The following is an 18,478-nucleotide window of genomic DNA, read 5'->3' on the forward strand; positions in this document are numbered from 1 at the left end:
AAAATCCTGATGACACACACACATTTCTTGCCAATCTAATTATAAAGTTATCTATATGCAAGTGGCGTTTCCTTGCAAATGCATAAATGTACTTCAAATGAGCGAATAAATCAATTCAATTGCCACAAAGTTGAAAATTATAATGAAAAGATGAATACTTCCTGATATTCTGCAATGCAAGCCAGCGTAATTCCTAAAGGGTGATTATGCACTTGCCAACTAACCTGGAGCTGTGCATGGCCACGACGTGCAAGTCCAACAAAGAATGAACTGCAAATAACTGAGAGCCAGTAATTCTCAATGGAATGGTTGACCCTTAGTCGGGTTGAGTTGGGCCTTTCCTTTCAAGTGCTGTCCAGTTGGTGCGGGGGGAACAAACATTTTTAAATCAGCAGACTCGAGCCCCAACTCACAACCTGAGCCCATCATCTTGGCCGACACTAACGGAATATTGCATAGTCCAAGGTGTCACGTTGCAATGAGGCTCCTTCTATCTCCATATGCTTTCAGGAAGAGCAGCAAGTCCCTTAAGTACTCTGGCCCATGTTGAACAGTGTTCAGTTAGATTAGTTGTATGTCTCAAATTACAGTGGACATACCTTGCTCTGTGTAAATTGGTTCCTATGCAATAACAATGGCACAGCAGGTAGAATGGCTGCAGCAGAGCACCAGAGGCCACGGATACACCCTGACCTCGGGTATTGATTGTGTGGAGTTTACATGCTCTCCCTGTAACCGCGTGGGTTTCCTCTGGGTGCTCTGGTTTCCTCCCACATCCCAAAGGCGTGTGATTTTGTAGATTAATTGGCTTCTATATATTTTAAAAATGTATTTATTTGGCCTCTGTCCATTGCCCCTACTGTGTGGGGAGTGGATGAGAAAGTGGGATATAACATAGGCCTGGTGCGAACAGGTGACCGATGGTCAGTGTAGACTCAGTGGGCCTATTTCTATGCAGTATCTCCAAAAACTAAAACGTGATCATTATCTGTAAAGATTATGAAACATCTTCAGATATAAATGGCATTTTATATCGGTTCATGATGGCTCCAACATTATCCTTCACTACCTAACTCAATGCCCCTCAAGATTGCTATTGGGACTAAAACAAATAACATATTCTACTACGTTACATAATTATCAATCCACACCGCAATGTGACATTTAGCGATTTGGGTAAAGTGTAGCCCAAGTATTAACAATATAATATGCAATGGGGCAGGTATGTTCAAGACAAATGCCAGTGACTTACTGTTGCATAGCTAGCAATCTTTGAGCCCAAAGACATCACAAAACACAAATAACTCCCATGCACCCCCATCTCAAATTTCTGAAGCGATGGAAGACAGCCTGGAAATATTTCTTATAGCAAATCTCTCCAGGAAAAATGCACCATCAATCAATTTCCAGGTCACATCTTTCAAATGGAGATAAACAAGCAAGTATTGATTTATAGGAGGCTGCTGGTATTTAGCTTGAAAAAGTTAAGGTGCATATACAGCAACCGATTAGGAAGACAAATGGTAAATTAGTCTTAAGTGCATGGAAGTTTGACTAAGGAGGTCTTGCTGCAATTGTACAGGGACTTTGATGAAACCACATCTGGGATAGTATTTGCAGTTTGAGACTCAGTACCACAGAAGGTGATACTTTCATTTGGCAATGTAACATTGCAATGCTAAGTTACACTTCAGGATTAAAGGGTCAATATGGGATGCAGATATCTTTGGCATCTTATAATTGTACAGACTGTTAATGCATCTCCAAGGATACAAGGTTCTCTTTAAACCAGAAATAAAAGCTGCACTTACTGAAGTACAATTCGTTAAAGAAATTAGATAGAGGATTCCAAGTCACAATGTCAGAAACAGAAAAGTGCAAGGACAGAAATCAAAAATCTGAAAAGGGGTCTCGACCCGAAACATCACCTATTCCTTTTCGCCAGAGATGCTGCCTGGCACGCTGAGTCATTCCAGCTTTATGTGTTTATCTTCAGAACAAAGGCCGGCTTGGTTGGAGCTTACCCAGATTGGAAAGACCACCATTAAACCAAGTACTTGCAAGAGGGTAAAAAATGGGGATGAATTTGAAGGATAATTTCAGATGTGATACAATGTGAGTGCAATAATTCCGAACTTCCATTTAGAGTTTGAACAGAAATTTACATGTCAGTTCAATAAAAATCCAGCAAAATATAGATATTTACAAAATGTAAGTGAAAAATCAATAAGAATTAAGTAGCAAAAGTAGAGGAAATATATTAGAAAGAAAATTCCAAGTTAAATGGTTGTGGAAATTCAATTAGACGTAATAATTTCATATAACTGTTCCACTGCTTGCATTATTCAGCTTAAAATGAAAATGTACATTTTTCTTATTTCTTCCAGTTTGCTGAAATAAAATCACTAAAATAAATTATTGAACAGTTTAATGGCCTATTCTCCAGTGAATTGAATAAGAGTAATAGTTCCGCTCCTTTGAGACACAATGCACCTTTTCTCTCTGGCAATCATTTCCTTTCAAGCATTGCCCTTGAACAAGAATTGCTTCATGTTTGACCATTTTTTAATGAAAGAAAATATGAGTGAGGAGAATGGGTGACAGGGTGCCACTGAGGCTTGAACACAGCTCAATGCATGATAATAACATAAGAATAGCAGGAAAAGACACAGCGTGCTGGAATAATTCAGCGGGTCAGGCAGCCTCTCTGGAGAATGGTGACTTTTGGGGATGGGGACTCTTCTTCAGACTGATTGCATTTGGGGAAAGGGAGTGGAAGAGTAGAAGAGCTTTTTCCTCACCTGAAGAAGGGTCTCGACCTGAAACGTCACCCATTCCTTCTCTCCTGAGATGCTGCCTGACCTGCTGAGTTACTCCAGCATTTTGTGAAATAAATACCTTCCAGCATCTGCAGTTATTTTCTTACATTTTTCCTCACCACAATCAGTTTGAAGAGTCCCGCCCTGAACCATATCCTACCCATGTTCTCCAGAGATGCTGCAGTTCTTGGTTTTTCTCTTAAGAATAGCAGGAGTTGTCCATTCAGCCCCTTATGCCTACTCTACCTACTCTGCCTTTCAAACTTATAGATGATCGTAGAGTTCCCTGCCACTTTCCTGATTTTTGCCTCTGTCCCTCGGGTGTCCCTCGGCACCCTTTGGAACCTTAATATTGAAAGTCTATTGTTCTTTCTTATGAATACTCAGCAACTGAGTCTTTGCAGTCCTCTTGTGAATTGAATTCCAAAGATTCATCAGCAACAGTGTGAAGAAATCTCTTCTCATCCCTGGACAATCTAGCCAGAGGAAAGATCAACTCCACATATATTTTTTGGCAACTTCTGTGGAGGAAATTCCAAACTGACCTTTCTTTCCTTGGCCCCATTCATTGGCAGAGTGAGGCCACATGCAAACTGAAGGAACAGCACCTATTGGGCAGCTTTTGGCCCAACAGTGCAAACATCAAATTCTCCAATTTCAAGGAACATCTCCCTACTCCTTCAGTCTTTCTTGTGCTCCCCTTCACCCCAGCGCTCCCCTTCACCCTTCAAAGGTGCGCTCCCCATCACCCTTGGGGTGCTCTCCCCTTCACCCCAGCGCTCCCCTTCACCCTTTCAAAGGTGTGCTCCCCTTCACCCCAGCGCACGCTCATTACGCCCACAATCTCCCACCTAAACCTGCTCCTTCCCCCTCCTTTGCACACCGACATTCCATCCCAGAGACGCAATTCCTTTTTATCCCTTTTTTCTCTACCTCTCATCCCCTTTTTTCCCCATATCCCTCCCTCTGGCTTTATATTTCGCTCCTCTTCTCTCCTTATTTGACAATCTTTGTCTCTTTTTCGATACAATACGATACGATAGAACTTTATTTATCCCAGGAGGAAAATTGGTCTAGTTTTCACTTCATTTTTTCACTTCTGGCTTTTGTCGCAAAATCCACCCATTTGCCAGTCAAACGTCGAAGAAGGGTCTCGGCCCGAAACGTCACCCATTCCTTCTCTCCAGAGATGCTGCCTGTCCCGCTGGGTTACTCCAGCTTTTTGTGTCTATCTTCAGTTTAGACCAGCATCTGCAGCTCCTTCTTACACCCCTCATCTGTACCCATTTGTCACTTGCCAGGCTTTGAGTCGCCACCTCTCCTTTGTAGCTTTCTCCCCCCCTACCACAATCAGTCTGAAGAAGGGTCCCGATCACAAATGTCCTCTGTCCATTCTCTCCACAGATGTTTCCTGACCCACTGAGTTCCTGCAGCAAAACCTTGTGTTTCGCTCAAGAATCCAACATCTGCAGTTCCTTGCGTCTCCGCTTATATCCTGTGAGGCTCCTTGAGAATGTTCTTGGGGCTCATGTTGTCGACCTCCCCCGTGGTGAGCCCTGTCAGGTGAACGACAACAACCAGTGACAGCAGAAGCAGAAATAGGAGAAATAACAACGAACAAACAACAACAGCTTGCAGCCCAAATGCAACCTCGGTCGCTGTAGCCTGGCGCCAACCCGGAGCATGCGCCCTTCTTAGGGCGGGCACCTACGGATGTCCAACCGGATGGCATCACCCTGCTGCAGCTGAATGTGGTAGGCCCCACCGAGGCAAAGACCACCATCATTGAACATCTGCTGCAGACCCACATAGTCACTGCAATCCTGCTCCAAGAGACTCACAAAAGTGACAGTGCCTGGAGGGTGTTACATAACTTTTGCTGCCTCAAAGGCAAGAAGAAGAAGAATTTTCTTGCTCAATTTCCAAAGAGTCGGTCAAACCTTGCCCTCTCGCTTGTAGGACCCTCTACATATTGCCTAAGGAAACATTCCTGAACACACTTGATAAATTCCACCCCATCTAAGCTCTTGGCACTATGGCAATCCCAGTCTATATTGGGAAAATTAAAATCCACAATAACAACCCTATTAGTCCTGTCGCTGTCTGCAATCCCTTGATATATTTGTTCCTCTAATTCCCGTTCACTGTTTGGGGGCCTATCATACAATCCCAAGAAGGTGACCATATCATAGGCAGGGAAAGAGGCCTTTCAGCCCATCAAGTCCGCACCAACCATCAACCGTCCATCAACACCAATCCCATGTTCATCTTATTTCATTATGTTACAACATTTGTATACTTTCTGTACTACCATCCTTTTGCGACATATTAATGTGTTGAATATGAGGATAAAATTCATTTGTGACAGGACAGGCAATGAAGAAGAGTGAGTTTGAGGATTTGAAGGAGAATTGAAGAATAAAAAAATGGCTAAGAATGGAAAATACAGTATAAGTCTACAAAGGCAAGTTCACAAGTTATAGAAGTAGAATTAGGCCATTCGGCCCATCGAGTCTACTCCGCCATTCAATCATGGCTGATCTCTGCCTCCTGATCCCATTTTCCTGCCTTCTCCCCATATCCCTTGACACCCATTCTAATCAATAATTTGTCTATCTCTGCCTTAAAAATATCCACTGACTTGGCCTCCACAGCCCTCTGTGGCAATGTTCCACAGATTGAGCAGATTGAGCTAAAATTGAGAACGTTTTTAAAACCAGGACAGGATAATATAAATGTCCATAAACTACCGGGCGGCACGGTAGCGCAGCGGTAGAGTTGCTGCTTTACAGCGAATGCAGCGCCGGAGACTCAGGTTCGATCCTGACTACGGGTGCTGCACTGTAAGGAGTTTGTACGTTCTCCCCGTGACCTGCGTGGGTTTTCTCCGAGATCTTCGGTTTCCTCCCACACTCCAAAGACGTACAGGTATGTAGGTTAATTGGCTGGGTAAATGTAAAAATTGTCCCTAGTGGGTGGAGGATAGTGTTAATGTACGGGGATCGCTGGGCGGCACGGACTTGGTGGGCCGAAAAGGCCTGTTTCTGGCTGTATATATATGATATGACATGATATGATCAAGAGAAAAATACTGGCAAGAATATATAATGAGACAGACAGAGCTCCTTACAAGTATAAAGTGGAAGCAGTTGCTAAGGAATGCATTGGTCACCCATACGAGACAGAAAAACTGATTATAGAAAATAAGCTACGGGCAGAGATTTTGAACACATATTTTGTATCCTGTTGAGTCAAGATGGCATTAAAATAAAAGCAAAGAAAATATAAGAACAGAGAGAAAAGAGGAACTTTGCCACACCAATGAAAGATAAGCTAAGCAAAACTAGTTGGACTGCAAGTTGACAAGACTGCTAGATCTTAGGGTGGCACGGTGGCGTAACGGTAGAGTTGCTGCCTTACAGCGAATGCAGCGCCGGAGACCCGGGTTGGATCCCGCCTATGGGTGTTTGTCTGTACGGAGTTTGTACGTTCTCCCCGTGACCTGCGTGGGTTTTCTCCGAGGTCTTCGGTTTCCTCGCACACTCCAAAGACGTACAGGTTTGTAGGTTAATTGACTTGGTATCAATGTAAATTTTCCCTAGTGGGTGAAGGATAGTATTGACTCACGATAGCGGGGATCGCTGGTCGGTGCGGACCCGGTGGGTTGAAGAGTCTGTTTCCACGCTGTATCTCCACAATAAATATAAATCTACATCATACGTTCTTAAAGAAGTATTGTATTTATAATTACTGTGTTTGTACTGTGTACTGTGTAAGCTTCATGTAAACATAAATAGGGTAGACAGTCAGAACCTTCCCAGGGTAGACATGCCAAAGACTACAGGGCATAGTTTTAAGGTGAGGCAAAGTTTAAAGGAGTCTAGACCAAGTGGACCCGTTGGGCCCAAACCTCTCCTGCATCGGTGTAGCACCCTCTCCTCCCCACCTCCCCTTCCACCACTCCATCCCCCTCAATCCCCCATTATCCTCGCTCCTCCCCCTCCCTCCCTCCCCCCTCCCTTCCTAGGAGATAGATTTAAACTTTAAAATGTGAATAACTTAAAAAATATAATGCCAATTTCAATGAAACTTCTTCCATTAGCAACAAAGCGACGACGGTGAGTAAAGTGGGCCTAAAATTGTCGCACTATCGTGTACCGTTTTGGCTGTAGTTCAGGAACAAACAAACAAACAAACAAATGAGAGTTTTAGTATATAGATGCGCAGGGCAAGTTATTTAGTACACAGTGGTGGGTGCCAGGAATGCATTGCCAGGGGTGATGCAGTTATGATAGTGGCATTTTAAAGATGTTTTTCAATAGGCACATGGATATGCAAGGCACCTTATTTGTTTTAAAACAGTACTGCCTAGTTCCAAACTTTCCATTAAGAGGAAACATGCTCTCTACATTCACCAAGTCAAGAATCGTAGAAATATGGAACAAAATCCCCCTTTTAAAATAACTTATTTATTTAATGATTCAATTGGAAGATCATTGCCAATTTCTAAATCATCCCTGTTTAGAAAAGGGACTTAAGAATGAGCAGCCTGGCCCTGGAGTTGATTGAGCATTGTAATCCTTCCTGTTTAAAGAACAGCAGCACATAATCAAAGGTTCACGCAATGTGGAAGGAGGCCATTCAGCACATCGTATCCATGTCAGCTTCAGAGAAGAAGAGAAAACATGGCTGTTTTTAAATCTTTCATCATTGCCCTTGGGTATTTTGGATCGGTCAGACCGATGAATCACTTCCATTTCCGAGCTACACTTATCACTTTGGCACTCGGGAATGTATTTTCTGTTTTCCTGGGCAGTTTGCAAATAAACAGATTATTTTCGATCAAGAGAGATAAATGTCTGTTTCTGTGTGCTGCATTGATAGTTTGGATAGATTAACAAGAGCTTACTTTCCCCAGACTGTCATAAGTCCAATGAATCACTTGCCCTTTGTCAGTCCCCAAGGCAGACACTCTCTGCTTCTCATTGCCAAATAAAAACAAACCTCATTATATGGGAAATGAAATTTAATTCACAGTATCGTACTTCAGCTGAATTGACACGATGACTCCCATCATCAAATATAAATATTTTGTTTAAAAATTAGATATTAAAATTGATGGGCGACTGATATAGAAGGTAGCTAGTTGCCGTGTCAAAGCTCCAGGGAACTGGGTTCTTGCCTAACCTTTGTCAATGTGAAGTATGTGTTTTCTCCCTGTGACTGTATGCCCCCCCCTCCTCCTCCACCATTCCACTGCCCCCTCATCCGCAAATGCTCTGATTTCTTCCACATCCCAAAGACGTATTGTTTGGTGGATTATCTGGCTGCTTTTAATTACCTCGAGTGTGAGAGGTAGGAGACTGGGCATAGTTGACGGGGCAAGAGAGAGCAAACAGGTCACAAGCAACACTTCAAAAGCTGGCAGTTTCAATGGGCTGATTGACCTCCGCAGTTGTCGGAGAATTCGAAAGTATACAAGTATGTAAGTATAGGGCAAGCTGCTTAAAGCAAGTTGGTCCCTGCTGCTTCTTAGGAAAATGTGATTCAACCAAGGTCCTACAAATGGGCAAAACACCAAGTGCTGGAGGAACTCAGTGGATCAGGCAGGCCTGTCTATCCCCACCACAGCCGCCGACTGACTCGCTGAGTTCCTCCAGCACTTTGTGTTTTGCTCAAGATTCCAGCATCTGCATTTCCTCTATCTTACAAAATGGGAATGGGGAACAATGAATCTCCTTTTGATGGTGTTCATCGACAAGACCAAGCTATGAAATGGGAAGAGATTGACTGCTGAAGCTTACTGAATGAAAGTAATTCTTCAATCCCATAGCCTGTGCAAAATGAAAAATGAAATCACTCTGAATAATGAATTGGTATATTCAGTGCGCAAGAGGAAATACAAAGCCCAACACCCACACCCTTCAGCAACGTAGCAGCGAGATTAATACTTAAACATCATGTCAGAATCTTACTTAAATTCACAGGAGGAGGCATACCAACGACAGCACTTCTTAATGTGGAAATAGTACATTGTTATAAGACTACCGTTTTTTAAGTCAAATTATTTTTGAGCTGTGACATATGTGGGAGTTCAGTCTTTTTCTTTTCTACATTTCTATTATGGTAAACATATCAATAGCCATGGGGTCGTGTGTCCTGTGTTCTTTTCTTTTTTGCTGTGTCTTGTGACTGCTGAAATTTCGTTCGGTATTTATACCGAATGACAATAAAGTTCTGTTATACTGTTATACTGTTATACTTACTTGGAGTGTTTATTATGAAAAAAGAGGGAAATATGAACTGAAACGAGACTATGTAATCCATGGGGTATGTATGTCTGCAGATAATATATCCTGTTCAAGATGACAAATGGGAGATCTTTTGGTTTGAGATTATAAATATCATAAATAAAACACTACATTCTTTCAAAGTAGGAATTGCCAGCTTACAACTATTGTGGGACTTGTAACGTAACTTCAGAAATAATATCCCAAGTGAAAAAGGCTGCTTACTGTTTTTCGCTTGCACTGGGGAGAGTTGAAATATCCACATTGACAACTTGTGTGTCAAGGACTTGGAGCAATCCAATACCACAATACTTGATCTGATTGATTCCTCATTCATTTTCATGTTGGCTTTGAATTTCTTTTGCTGAAACCCTAATCATAATCTGGATGTCTATCTGAACAAGGGTTACTTTTCTCAGATTCACAGGGTGCTGTCCGACTATCAAATAGGCTGCAACGCTACTTGTTAAAAATACGATTTGACTTAACTGTTCTTTAATCATGAATAATATCGGCTCATTCTCTTATGTGTTGGCTTGGATCACTTGGACGAGAGAGATGCATCTGGAATGGAGGGCATGTTTTTGGTCTCTTTCTTGTTGCATTGCTATTAGACCAAGAGGTGATTAAGGGAAATTCTTGACAGAAATTTGACTCAAAGTTCTCCAAGGTAATTGTAAGGACCTTTAACTAAAATTGTTTTTTTCTCACCAATACTTCAAAAAGCTCCACATCAATATTGAAATATTCTATTCAGTGCTCTTTGTTGCCAGATGTCATGCTCCCCCAAGAATCTGTGGTCGTGCTGCTATTAAATGCCTCCATTTATAAACTGCTGAAGACAATGGGAAAGGAACCCTGCTATCCAAGTTTGTCGGTGGCATAAAATATTGTCGGAAGTTTAGCAATGAAGAATTTTTAATTTAATGCATGGACAAAAACATGTCACATTGATTGTAGTTTGGGAAGAAGAGAGATAATGCAACTGCATGGTAGTGCAACGTTAGAGTTGCTGCCTTACAGTGCCAGAGACCCAATGTTGGGGGAGTCCAGAACAAGGGGCCACAGTTTAAGAATAAGGGGTAGGCCATTTAGAACGGAGATGAGGAAGAACTTTTTCAGTCAGAGCGTGGTGAAGGTGTGGAATTCTCTGCCTCAGAAGGCAGTGGAGGCCAGTTCGTTGGATGCTTTCAAGAGAGAGCTGGATAGAGCTCTTAAGGATAGCGGAGTGAGGGAGTATGGGGAGAAGGCAGGAACGGGGTACTGATTGAGAGTGATCAGCCATGATCGCATTGAATGGCGGTGCTGGCTCGAAGGGCTGAATGACCTACTCCTGCACCTATTGTCTATTGTCTATTGTCTATTGATACAATCCTGATTACGGGAGCTGTCTGTGCAGAGCTTGACGTTCTCCCAGTGACCGGAGTGGGCTTTCTCCGGGATCTCCCATTTCCTCCCACACTCCAAAGACATGCAGGTTTGTAAGTTAATTGGCTTGGTATAATTGTAAATCGTCCCTAGTGTGTGTAGGATGTGCGGGGATTGTTGGTCGGCGTGGACTCAGTGGAACGAATGGCCTGTTGCTGCACTGTATCAGTAAAACTAAAACTAAACGTATATAGCAGACAAAATGTGTAAGAAGAAACTGTGGATGCTGGTTCACACTGAAGATAGATACAAAATGCTGGAGTAACTCAGCGGGTCAGGCAGCATCTCTGGAGAAAAAGGAGTAAGTGACATTTCGAGTTGAGACCCTTCACCAGACTAAGAGTCAGGGAGGGAACCCTTAATGTTAGTCTGATGAAGGGTCTCGACCTGAAACGTTACCCATTCCGTTTTCTCCAGAGATGCTGCCTGACCCGCTGCACTCTGTTGAGTTTTGTACATCATATCTTAGGAAGGACCTATTGAACCCGAAAGGGGTACACGGCAGATATATCAGATTCCCAGGCTAAGAGACAAATTACAAGACAATAATGTTTTGCTACATGGACCATTTCTATCCTGAGACCAAACAGAAAACTAAGTGTGTAGGAAAGAACTGCAGATGCTGGTTTAAATCGAAGGTAGACACAAAATGCTGGAGTAACTCAGCGGGACAGGCAGCATCTCTGGAAAGATGGAATGGGTGGTGTTTCGGGTCGAACTGAGACTGAGTTCTTCAGACTGAGTGAACAAAACAAAGTGTTTTTGTTCAAATTATTTAATTTGCCTGTACATTTTTCCCTGACTATTTGGGAAGGATGGGTGGCATGCAAGTAATTGTGACCTTTTCCAGTGTAACATTAATGTTAATACTTGTTCATTCGTGCCCTGAGTCTGTTACCTCATAAGGTAAATGTCTGGTTGGAAGAAACTCGAGTGCTTGGCTGGTGAAGAGAAGAGCTTATTGGAAAAAGGCTGCAAATATTAAGAAAATGTTTAAACTGTAACTTTACTGATCAACTGAACTTGAGGCAACATTTAAGGACAATACTTCCTGACAGCGTAAAACTAAACAGGAACTTATCCATCACTTTGCTCTTCTTTTCAACCTTGGCCCATTGTTCTCCAAAAACATCACAATTACATCCTTATTTAGCAACATGGGATCAAAATTTGCTTTGAGTTTATGTTTATCTTTGTAGCCAGCAGTTCGAGCAGCTTTCTTAAAGACTGCAAAAGAGGTTCCATGTAGCTGAGTTGTTTAGATGATTTTCATGCCCCAGGAAACTTGTCACCGCCCTTCTGAAGGCCACCAGTTAACCAAACGTTTTTGAAGGGAGCAAATGCGATGCCGATCATTTCATGGAAATTCCAGATCATAATTATTTTAGAGTGCTTTAAATAAATTAGTAAATCAATAACATTATTGGTCACAACCTATTCTGGAAATTATCTGAAAGCACGTTACTGAGCAGTAGCCTGTGAGGATTTGGAGCAGCACTGTGGTGCAGTGGTAGAGTTACTCCCTTACAGCGCTGGGTTCGATCCTGACTGCGGGTGTTGTCTGTACCGAGTTTGTACGTTCTCCCCTTGACTGCTTGGGTTTTCTCTCACACTCTGTTTTCCTCCCACACTCCAAAGACGTACAGATCTGTATGTTCATTGGCTTCGGTGAAATTGTAAATTGTCCCAAGCATGTAGGACAGTGCTAGTTTGTGGGGTAATCACTAGTCGGCGTGGACTCAGTGGGCCAAAGGACCCGTTTCCAAACTGTATCTCTAAAGTCTAAAGAATTAGTTGAGGAGCAGGGATTGAGAAATAGGTTTCCGGAATCTATGAAGAACTTGCTTGGCCCCACGATGCTTTGGCAGAACTCATTTCTTCTTAATGGACACTCTTCTACTTGCAAACAGCTGAAAGGAGAAGCTTCGGTATTTTTGCCATTGAAGATTTTAAGATTGTTTACCAATATTTATATGGAATCAGACTTGCATTCAAGTTACAGTTTATGGACTTTGCAGAGATGGGGAAATATCTATTGAAGTAAATAATATTTTCATTACTCTGGAGCCTGAGGACATTAAATCAGTTTACTCTTGACAAATCATTTCGTTCAAAGATGTATTCTTAAATGGCAAAACAATAGACTATAAAGTCTTCAGTCAGAAGAAGGGTCTCGACCCATAATGTCACCCATTCCTTCTCTCCAGACATGCTGCCTGTCCCGCTGAGTTACACCAGCATTTTGCGTCTATCTTCGATGTAAACCAACATCTGCAGTTCCTTCCTAGGCAGACTATAAATTCGACTGGACATGGCAATATTTTAATGCAGATTTAAAATATCACATTATATTACCTGTTTTGCAGTGTACCTCCTGGAATAATTCAGTCTGGGTTTTCACATAGACATGCAGACACACACATACACAAATACAGTGCATCAAACTCCATTTGCGCATGGACAAACAAACAAACACACACACACACCACATACAGCAGCATCAAACTCCATGTAGCATTCAATCTGGCATCTCTTGCTGTGGGTTTGCACCATGGCTACCTGGCTCGCACCTCCATCACTGAAGCATAGCTCAGTGTCAAGGCCAGTGGTTGAGGAGTAATAATTAGGGTTTCTTTAGCTGGGAACTCCTCAACACCTCAAGAGAACTCAGCATTGTTTCTGGGTGGCAAACGTGGATTGACACATGTTGATGAGGGCAGCGTAATTAATTTTATTTTTATAAGAGACATTCAAATTAGTGTGCACATAGACATCAAAAATAACTTCAAAGGAAGCAATTCAATACACTCTTCATCACTCTTTTGTGGTGAGCATTTATGAAATGGATGAATGGAAACCGGCTGCAAAGCACTCATGAGGACGACAATCCTACCCCTGGAGGACAAAGCGAAGAACCCAACCATCATAGGCAAGGCCCACTTCAAATACAAGGATGACCATCTTTAAAATAGAGCAGAAAAAAAGGACTTTCTCATGCTATGATTTGCAAACTAAGGTTAGGCACCTGTTTAAATGCTTATTTAATGAGAAGACCAAAACTTAAAAACCTACTCTCCTTCCCATCACTTAAAAAAAAAAAGAAACATCATGCAAAAGACCGACTGCGAACACTCCTAAAATATGGAGAGAAACAAGTTGAGAAGAACCATCCTCAGTCTTTTTTTATTTTTATCATCTGTAAAGAGAGATCCATTTTCACCACCTCCACCCCTAGAAATTATCAGCATGAGAAAGAGTTTGAGCCGTACCTGGACAATCTCTAGCATTTCATCCCGACTGATGTACCCATTGCCGTCCAGGTCGTACATGCTGAAGGCCCACTTCAACTTCTGCTCCAACTTGCCCCGCGAGGTCACACTCAGCGCAATAATAAATTCTCGAAAGTCAATCGTTCCGTCCGCATTGGTGTCGAAGGTCCGGAACACGTGCTCGGCGAACTTGGACGCGTCGCCATAGGGGAAGAAGTTTGCATAGATTTTCTTAAATTCTTCAACAGTCAGATTTCCACTTGGGCAGTCCTTCAGGAAGCCCTTGTACCACTCCTGGAGCTCGTGGTCAGTAAACTCGGTGTTCTCTCGAAGGTCATGAAGGACCTCAGGACGCAGTTTACTATTTTGCTTCCCCATTTTGGCTCGGGCAGTCTCACCTGATGAAAAAGCAGAAAAGGGAACATATTTAGCACGACAGGCTTCCGTTTGTCTACTTGCAACAAGAAGCCATATCCACTGAAAGCCTTGACCTCGGCAGCACAGTGGTGCAAGTGGTAGAGCTGCTGCCTCACAGCGCCGGAGACCCGGGTTCGATCCTGACCCTGGGTACTGTCTGTTTGGAGTTTGTACATTCTCCCTGTGACAATGTGGGTTGTTTCCTCCCACATCCCACGGATGTGCAAGTTTGTAGGTTAAGTGGCCTGTGTAAAATTGTCCCTGGTGAGAAGAGAGTGTATGAGAAAGTGGATTAACATCGAAATAGTGTGAACGATGGTCGACGTGGACTCAGAGGGACGAATGGTTTGTTTCTGGGCTGTATCCCTAAACAAAACTAAAATTATGCAGGTACTTTCACAATGTACAGCATGTACTATCACAATGTTTAAGAAACATTTAAACAGGTACATGGATAGGATAGATTTAGAGGGGCATGAGCCAAACGCAGGCAGGTGGGCTCGTGTAGAAGGGGCATGCTGCTCAGTGTAGGCAACTTGTGCCTTCAGATTTTATCCCTCACCAGGCTGCAGTTTCCCCGATTTATCCCTCTTGCCCTTTCTGAAGAACGGATCAACAAAGCCTGCAATGTGTACATTTGCAAAAAGAATTTCATTATGCAGTTGCACTTGTGGCAAATAAACCACCATTGAAATACTCATCAGGCCAGGCAGCATCAGTGCAAGGGGAACAGTTAATATCTCAGGCTGACGACCTCTCGCCAGAACCAGAAAAGCTAGAAATCGGAACATGTTTCATGTTGTCGAGAAAGGGGAAAGCGAAGGAAATTTGAAATTCGAAACCCTGGCCTAATTTTTCCTCTTCAAAGTGCTTCGACATTATGCATGGCCAAGTCTTCAGATGAATTACACAGCTATTTGATTGTTTGCCAGTCTCCAGTATCAGCCAGAGAAGGGGTTGGCTGGATTCCACTATGATGATGAATAATGAAATTCTGCTGGGGAATCAAATTTCTACAGCATTTATTTAGCTTTCTGTGCTAAAACCACAGATTATTTGTACTTTTCCCTCCAGCACAATGGCCGTTCATGTGGTTTTAAACAGTGTTTTAATGTACAGATGATAGCTGTAATGTTCTGTTGGTTGTTCCTTCTTCCTATCACTTTAGATACAGTTCAGAGAACAAACTAATTTAATAGCATGTCGTCAGATCGGCCTTCTGGATTTATGCACACATAAATGAGTTGGACGAAACCAATGGACTTGCTCCTTCTATGATTAATTCATGGATTAACAATTCATTACTGTAGCAGAAGTGGATTAATCAGTTTAGGTCCTTTTCCATAGTGATTAGAAGGAAGATTTGACTTGTATTTCTACAGTGCACATGATTACTTTGCGTCTTGTTGATAGCAATACCCTGCGTCCCACTCATATCTAACAATTACACAGATTAATCTGGGCTCTATGCCTGCATGTCAGGGAAAATGTAAATGGGATGTGAAAATTAAATGTGAATCGAATTCTTCGTCAGCCACAAATTATTTCAGTTACAACTGAGGTTTACTTTCCCAAATCAATCTTCCTTTTACATTCATGCAGAACCACAACACGTACAAAGAGTTGAAAATCTATAAACAATTTCATAAAACATTTTGTTAAGTTACACCACAGATAATGCTTTCAAGAGAGAGCTGGATAGAGCTCTTAAAGATAGCGGAGTGAGGGGGTATGGGGAGAAGGCAGGAACGGGGTACTGATTGAGAGTGATCAGCCATGATCGCATTGAATGGCGGTGCTGGCTCGAAGGGCTGAATGGCCTACTCCTGCACCTATTGTCTATTGTCTATTGTCTATTGATACAATCCTGATTACGGGAGCTGTCTGTGCAGAGCATGTACGTTCTCCCAGTGACCGGAGTGGGTTTTCTCCGGGATCTCCCATTTCCTCCCACACTCCAAAGACATACAGGTTTGTAAGTTAATTGGCTTGGTATAATTGTAAATCGTCCCTAGTGTGTGTAGGATGTGTGGGGATCGTTGGTCAGCGTGGACTCAGTGGAACGAAGGGCCTGTTGCTGCACTGTATCACTAAAACTAAAACTAAACGTATATAGCAGACAAAATGTGTAAGAAGAAACTGTGGATGCTGGTTCACACTGAAGATAGATACAAAATGCTGGAGTAACTCAGCGGGTCAGGCAGCATCTCTGGAGAAAAAGGAGTAAGTGACATTTCGAGTTGAGACCCTTCACCAGACTAAGAGTCAGGGAGGGAACCCTTAATGTTAGTCTGATGAAGGGTCTCGACCTGAAACGTTACCCATTCCGTTTTCTCCAGAGATGCTGCCTGACCCGCTGCACTCTGATGAGTTTTGTACATCATATCTTAGGAAGGACCTATTGAACCTGAAAGAGGTACACGGCAGATATATCAGATTCCCAGGCTAAGAGACAAATTACAAGACTTACTAGGTTACATCCAAGTTCAAAAACCTCGCCATGTTGGGGTGCGTAATATTCATCCCAAATTTCAAACATTATTGCAACAAATTCTAATCTAGTTACGCATTGTTTCTTGGCATCATCAACCCATAATTTTATTTCTTATGAATTATGAATAGAGTCAAATCCAGGTTCAATATACAAGTCATTAATATAGTGAAACGTATCCTTTCCAACAGTGAACCAGTCACCTCGAACCTTTTACATTAACATCTCATTTCAGAATCCAGTATTTGTGTACGATTAACAAAACATTAAGCAACATCATTTGGCAAATCTATTTTTGGTTGAAGGAAAGCATTTCTGCAGGATTATCTTTCATGGTAAATAGCGCATAGCTGAGATTTATGTTACAGCCATATAGATAGACATAAGATACACTTTTATTTTTGCAGATGGTGACTTGTACATTGTATTTTACGATTAGATTAAATTGACACAAAAATTATGGGGCAAATATTAAGGTCTAAGAAAGAGTGCAGGAAAGATTTGCTGGAATCGTGCCAGGGATGAGGTATTTGCGATAGAGAATCTGAGATGTTCCCTCTATAACATAGAAGGTGGTTTTATATTGAGGATAGGCATAAAATGCTGGAGTAACTCAGCAGGTCCAGCAGGATCTGTGGAGTAAAGGATTAGGTGACATTTCATATTGGCGCATTTGATCATGACAGGCCTGGATGGGGTAAAGAGAGGGAAGCTGTTCTATTTCATTCAGGGACCTGTGGACACCAAGATAACATTTGGATCAATGGGGATGAAATGGATGCAAGGAAACATTAATTATATGGACCACTTGTGATTTGGAACTCCGCTTCCAATTCAGTTTTGGCGACGTCGATGGGGCCTCTGTGCCTCGCGGGTCGACCTGCGGTCATGGGGGAACCGCCGTGAGGAGGGGGGGAGAAGTGCGGATGGGAAGAACAATGGAGGACCCGGCATGTGGGTGTAGGGGGGGGGGGGGGGGAGAGAGGAGAAGAACAAAGTAGGTGCCGGCATACTTTGTAACTTTGTCAGCACCGTAGGTGGCCGCTATTTGCATACCTTGGGTACGCAAGCAAAGAATTTCATTGCGACTTGTCACATGTGACAATAAATTATTCCATTCCAGTTTCCACAACTCCCGGTATCTGCAAAAGTGAGTTAGATTGACCTCAGGGAGAGAATTATTTTCAGGGCTGTGTGGAATGTAACTGGCAGGACGGCTCCGTTGGGGACTTAAGGACTCTGCTTGTTCCCATGCCACAACAGTCTGTTGATTCTATGCTGACAAATATCCAACTCTGGATAGACAATTATCTATGCCTCTTCAACCAAAGCTAAGTCTTTTGGCTGAGGCACAGGTGAGACTATCAGGCTCCCCAAAGCAAACATATCCTGACTGCTGTTTAAATAGTACAGTTGCTACTAATGACTCAAGGAAACTTTAACAGAACTAAATAGAAGAATTATTGTATCATTTATTTTAGTTTAGTTTAGAGATGCAGGGCGGAAACAGGCCCTTCGGCCCACCGAGTCCTCGCCGACCAGCGATCCCCGCACACTAATACTATCCTACACACACGAAGAACAATTTACAATTTTAACAAGCCAATAAAACCTACAAACCTGTGTGTCTTTGGAGTGTGGGAGGAAACCGGACCACCCAGAGAAAACCCACACAGGTCACGGGGAGGAAGTACAAACTCCGTACAGACAGCACCCATAGTCAGGATCGAACCTGGGTCTCTGGCGCTGTAAGGCAACAACTCG

The 18,478-nt window shown here is 42.7% G+C and overlaps 1 protein-coding gene across 2 annotated transcripts in view; it reads right to left on the reverse strand.

The window, feature by feature from the left end:
* LOC144606950 (hippocalcin-like protein 1) overlaps window positions 1-18,478 on the reverse strand; it is a 118,838-nt gene that overhangs the window by 15,127 nt on the left and 85,233 nt on the right. For both annotated transcript variants that reach the window (XM_078423478.1, XM_078423477.1), the window contains exon 3: window positions 13,807-14,204. In XM_078423478.1, the coding sequence (XP_078279604.1) occupies window positions 13,807-14,184 (378 nt within the window). In that variant the 5' untranslated portion in view covers window positions 14,185-14,204. The remainder of the gene's footprint in view (window positions 1-13,806; window positions 14,205-18,478) is intronic.

The sequence above is a fragment of the Rhinoraja longicauda genome, chromosome 27 (assembly GCF_053455715.1).
Source record: "Rhinoraja longicauda isolate Sanriku21f chromosome 27, sRhiLon1.1, whole genome shotgun sequence".
NCBI lineage: Eukaryota > Metazoa > Chordata > Chondrichthyes > Rajiformes > Arhynchobatidae > Rhinoraja > Rhinoraja longicauda.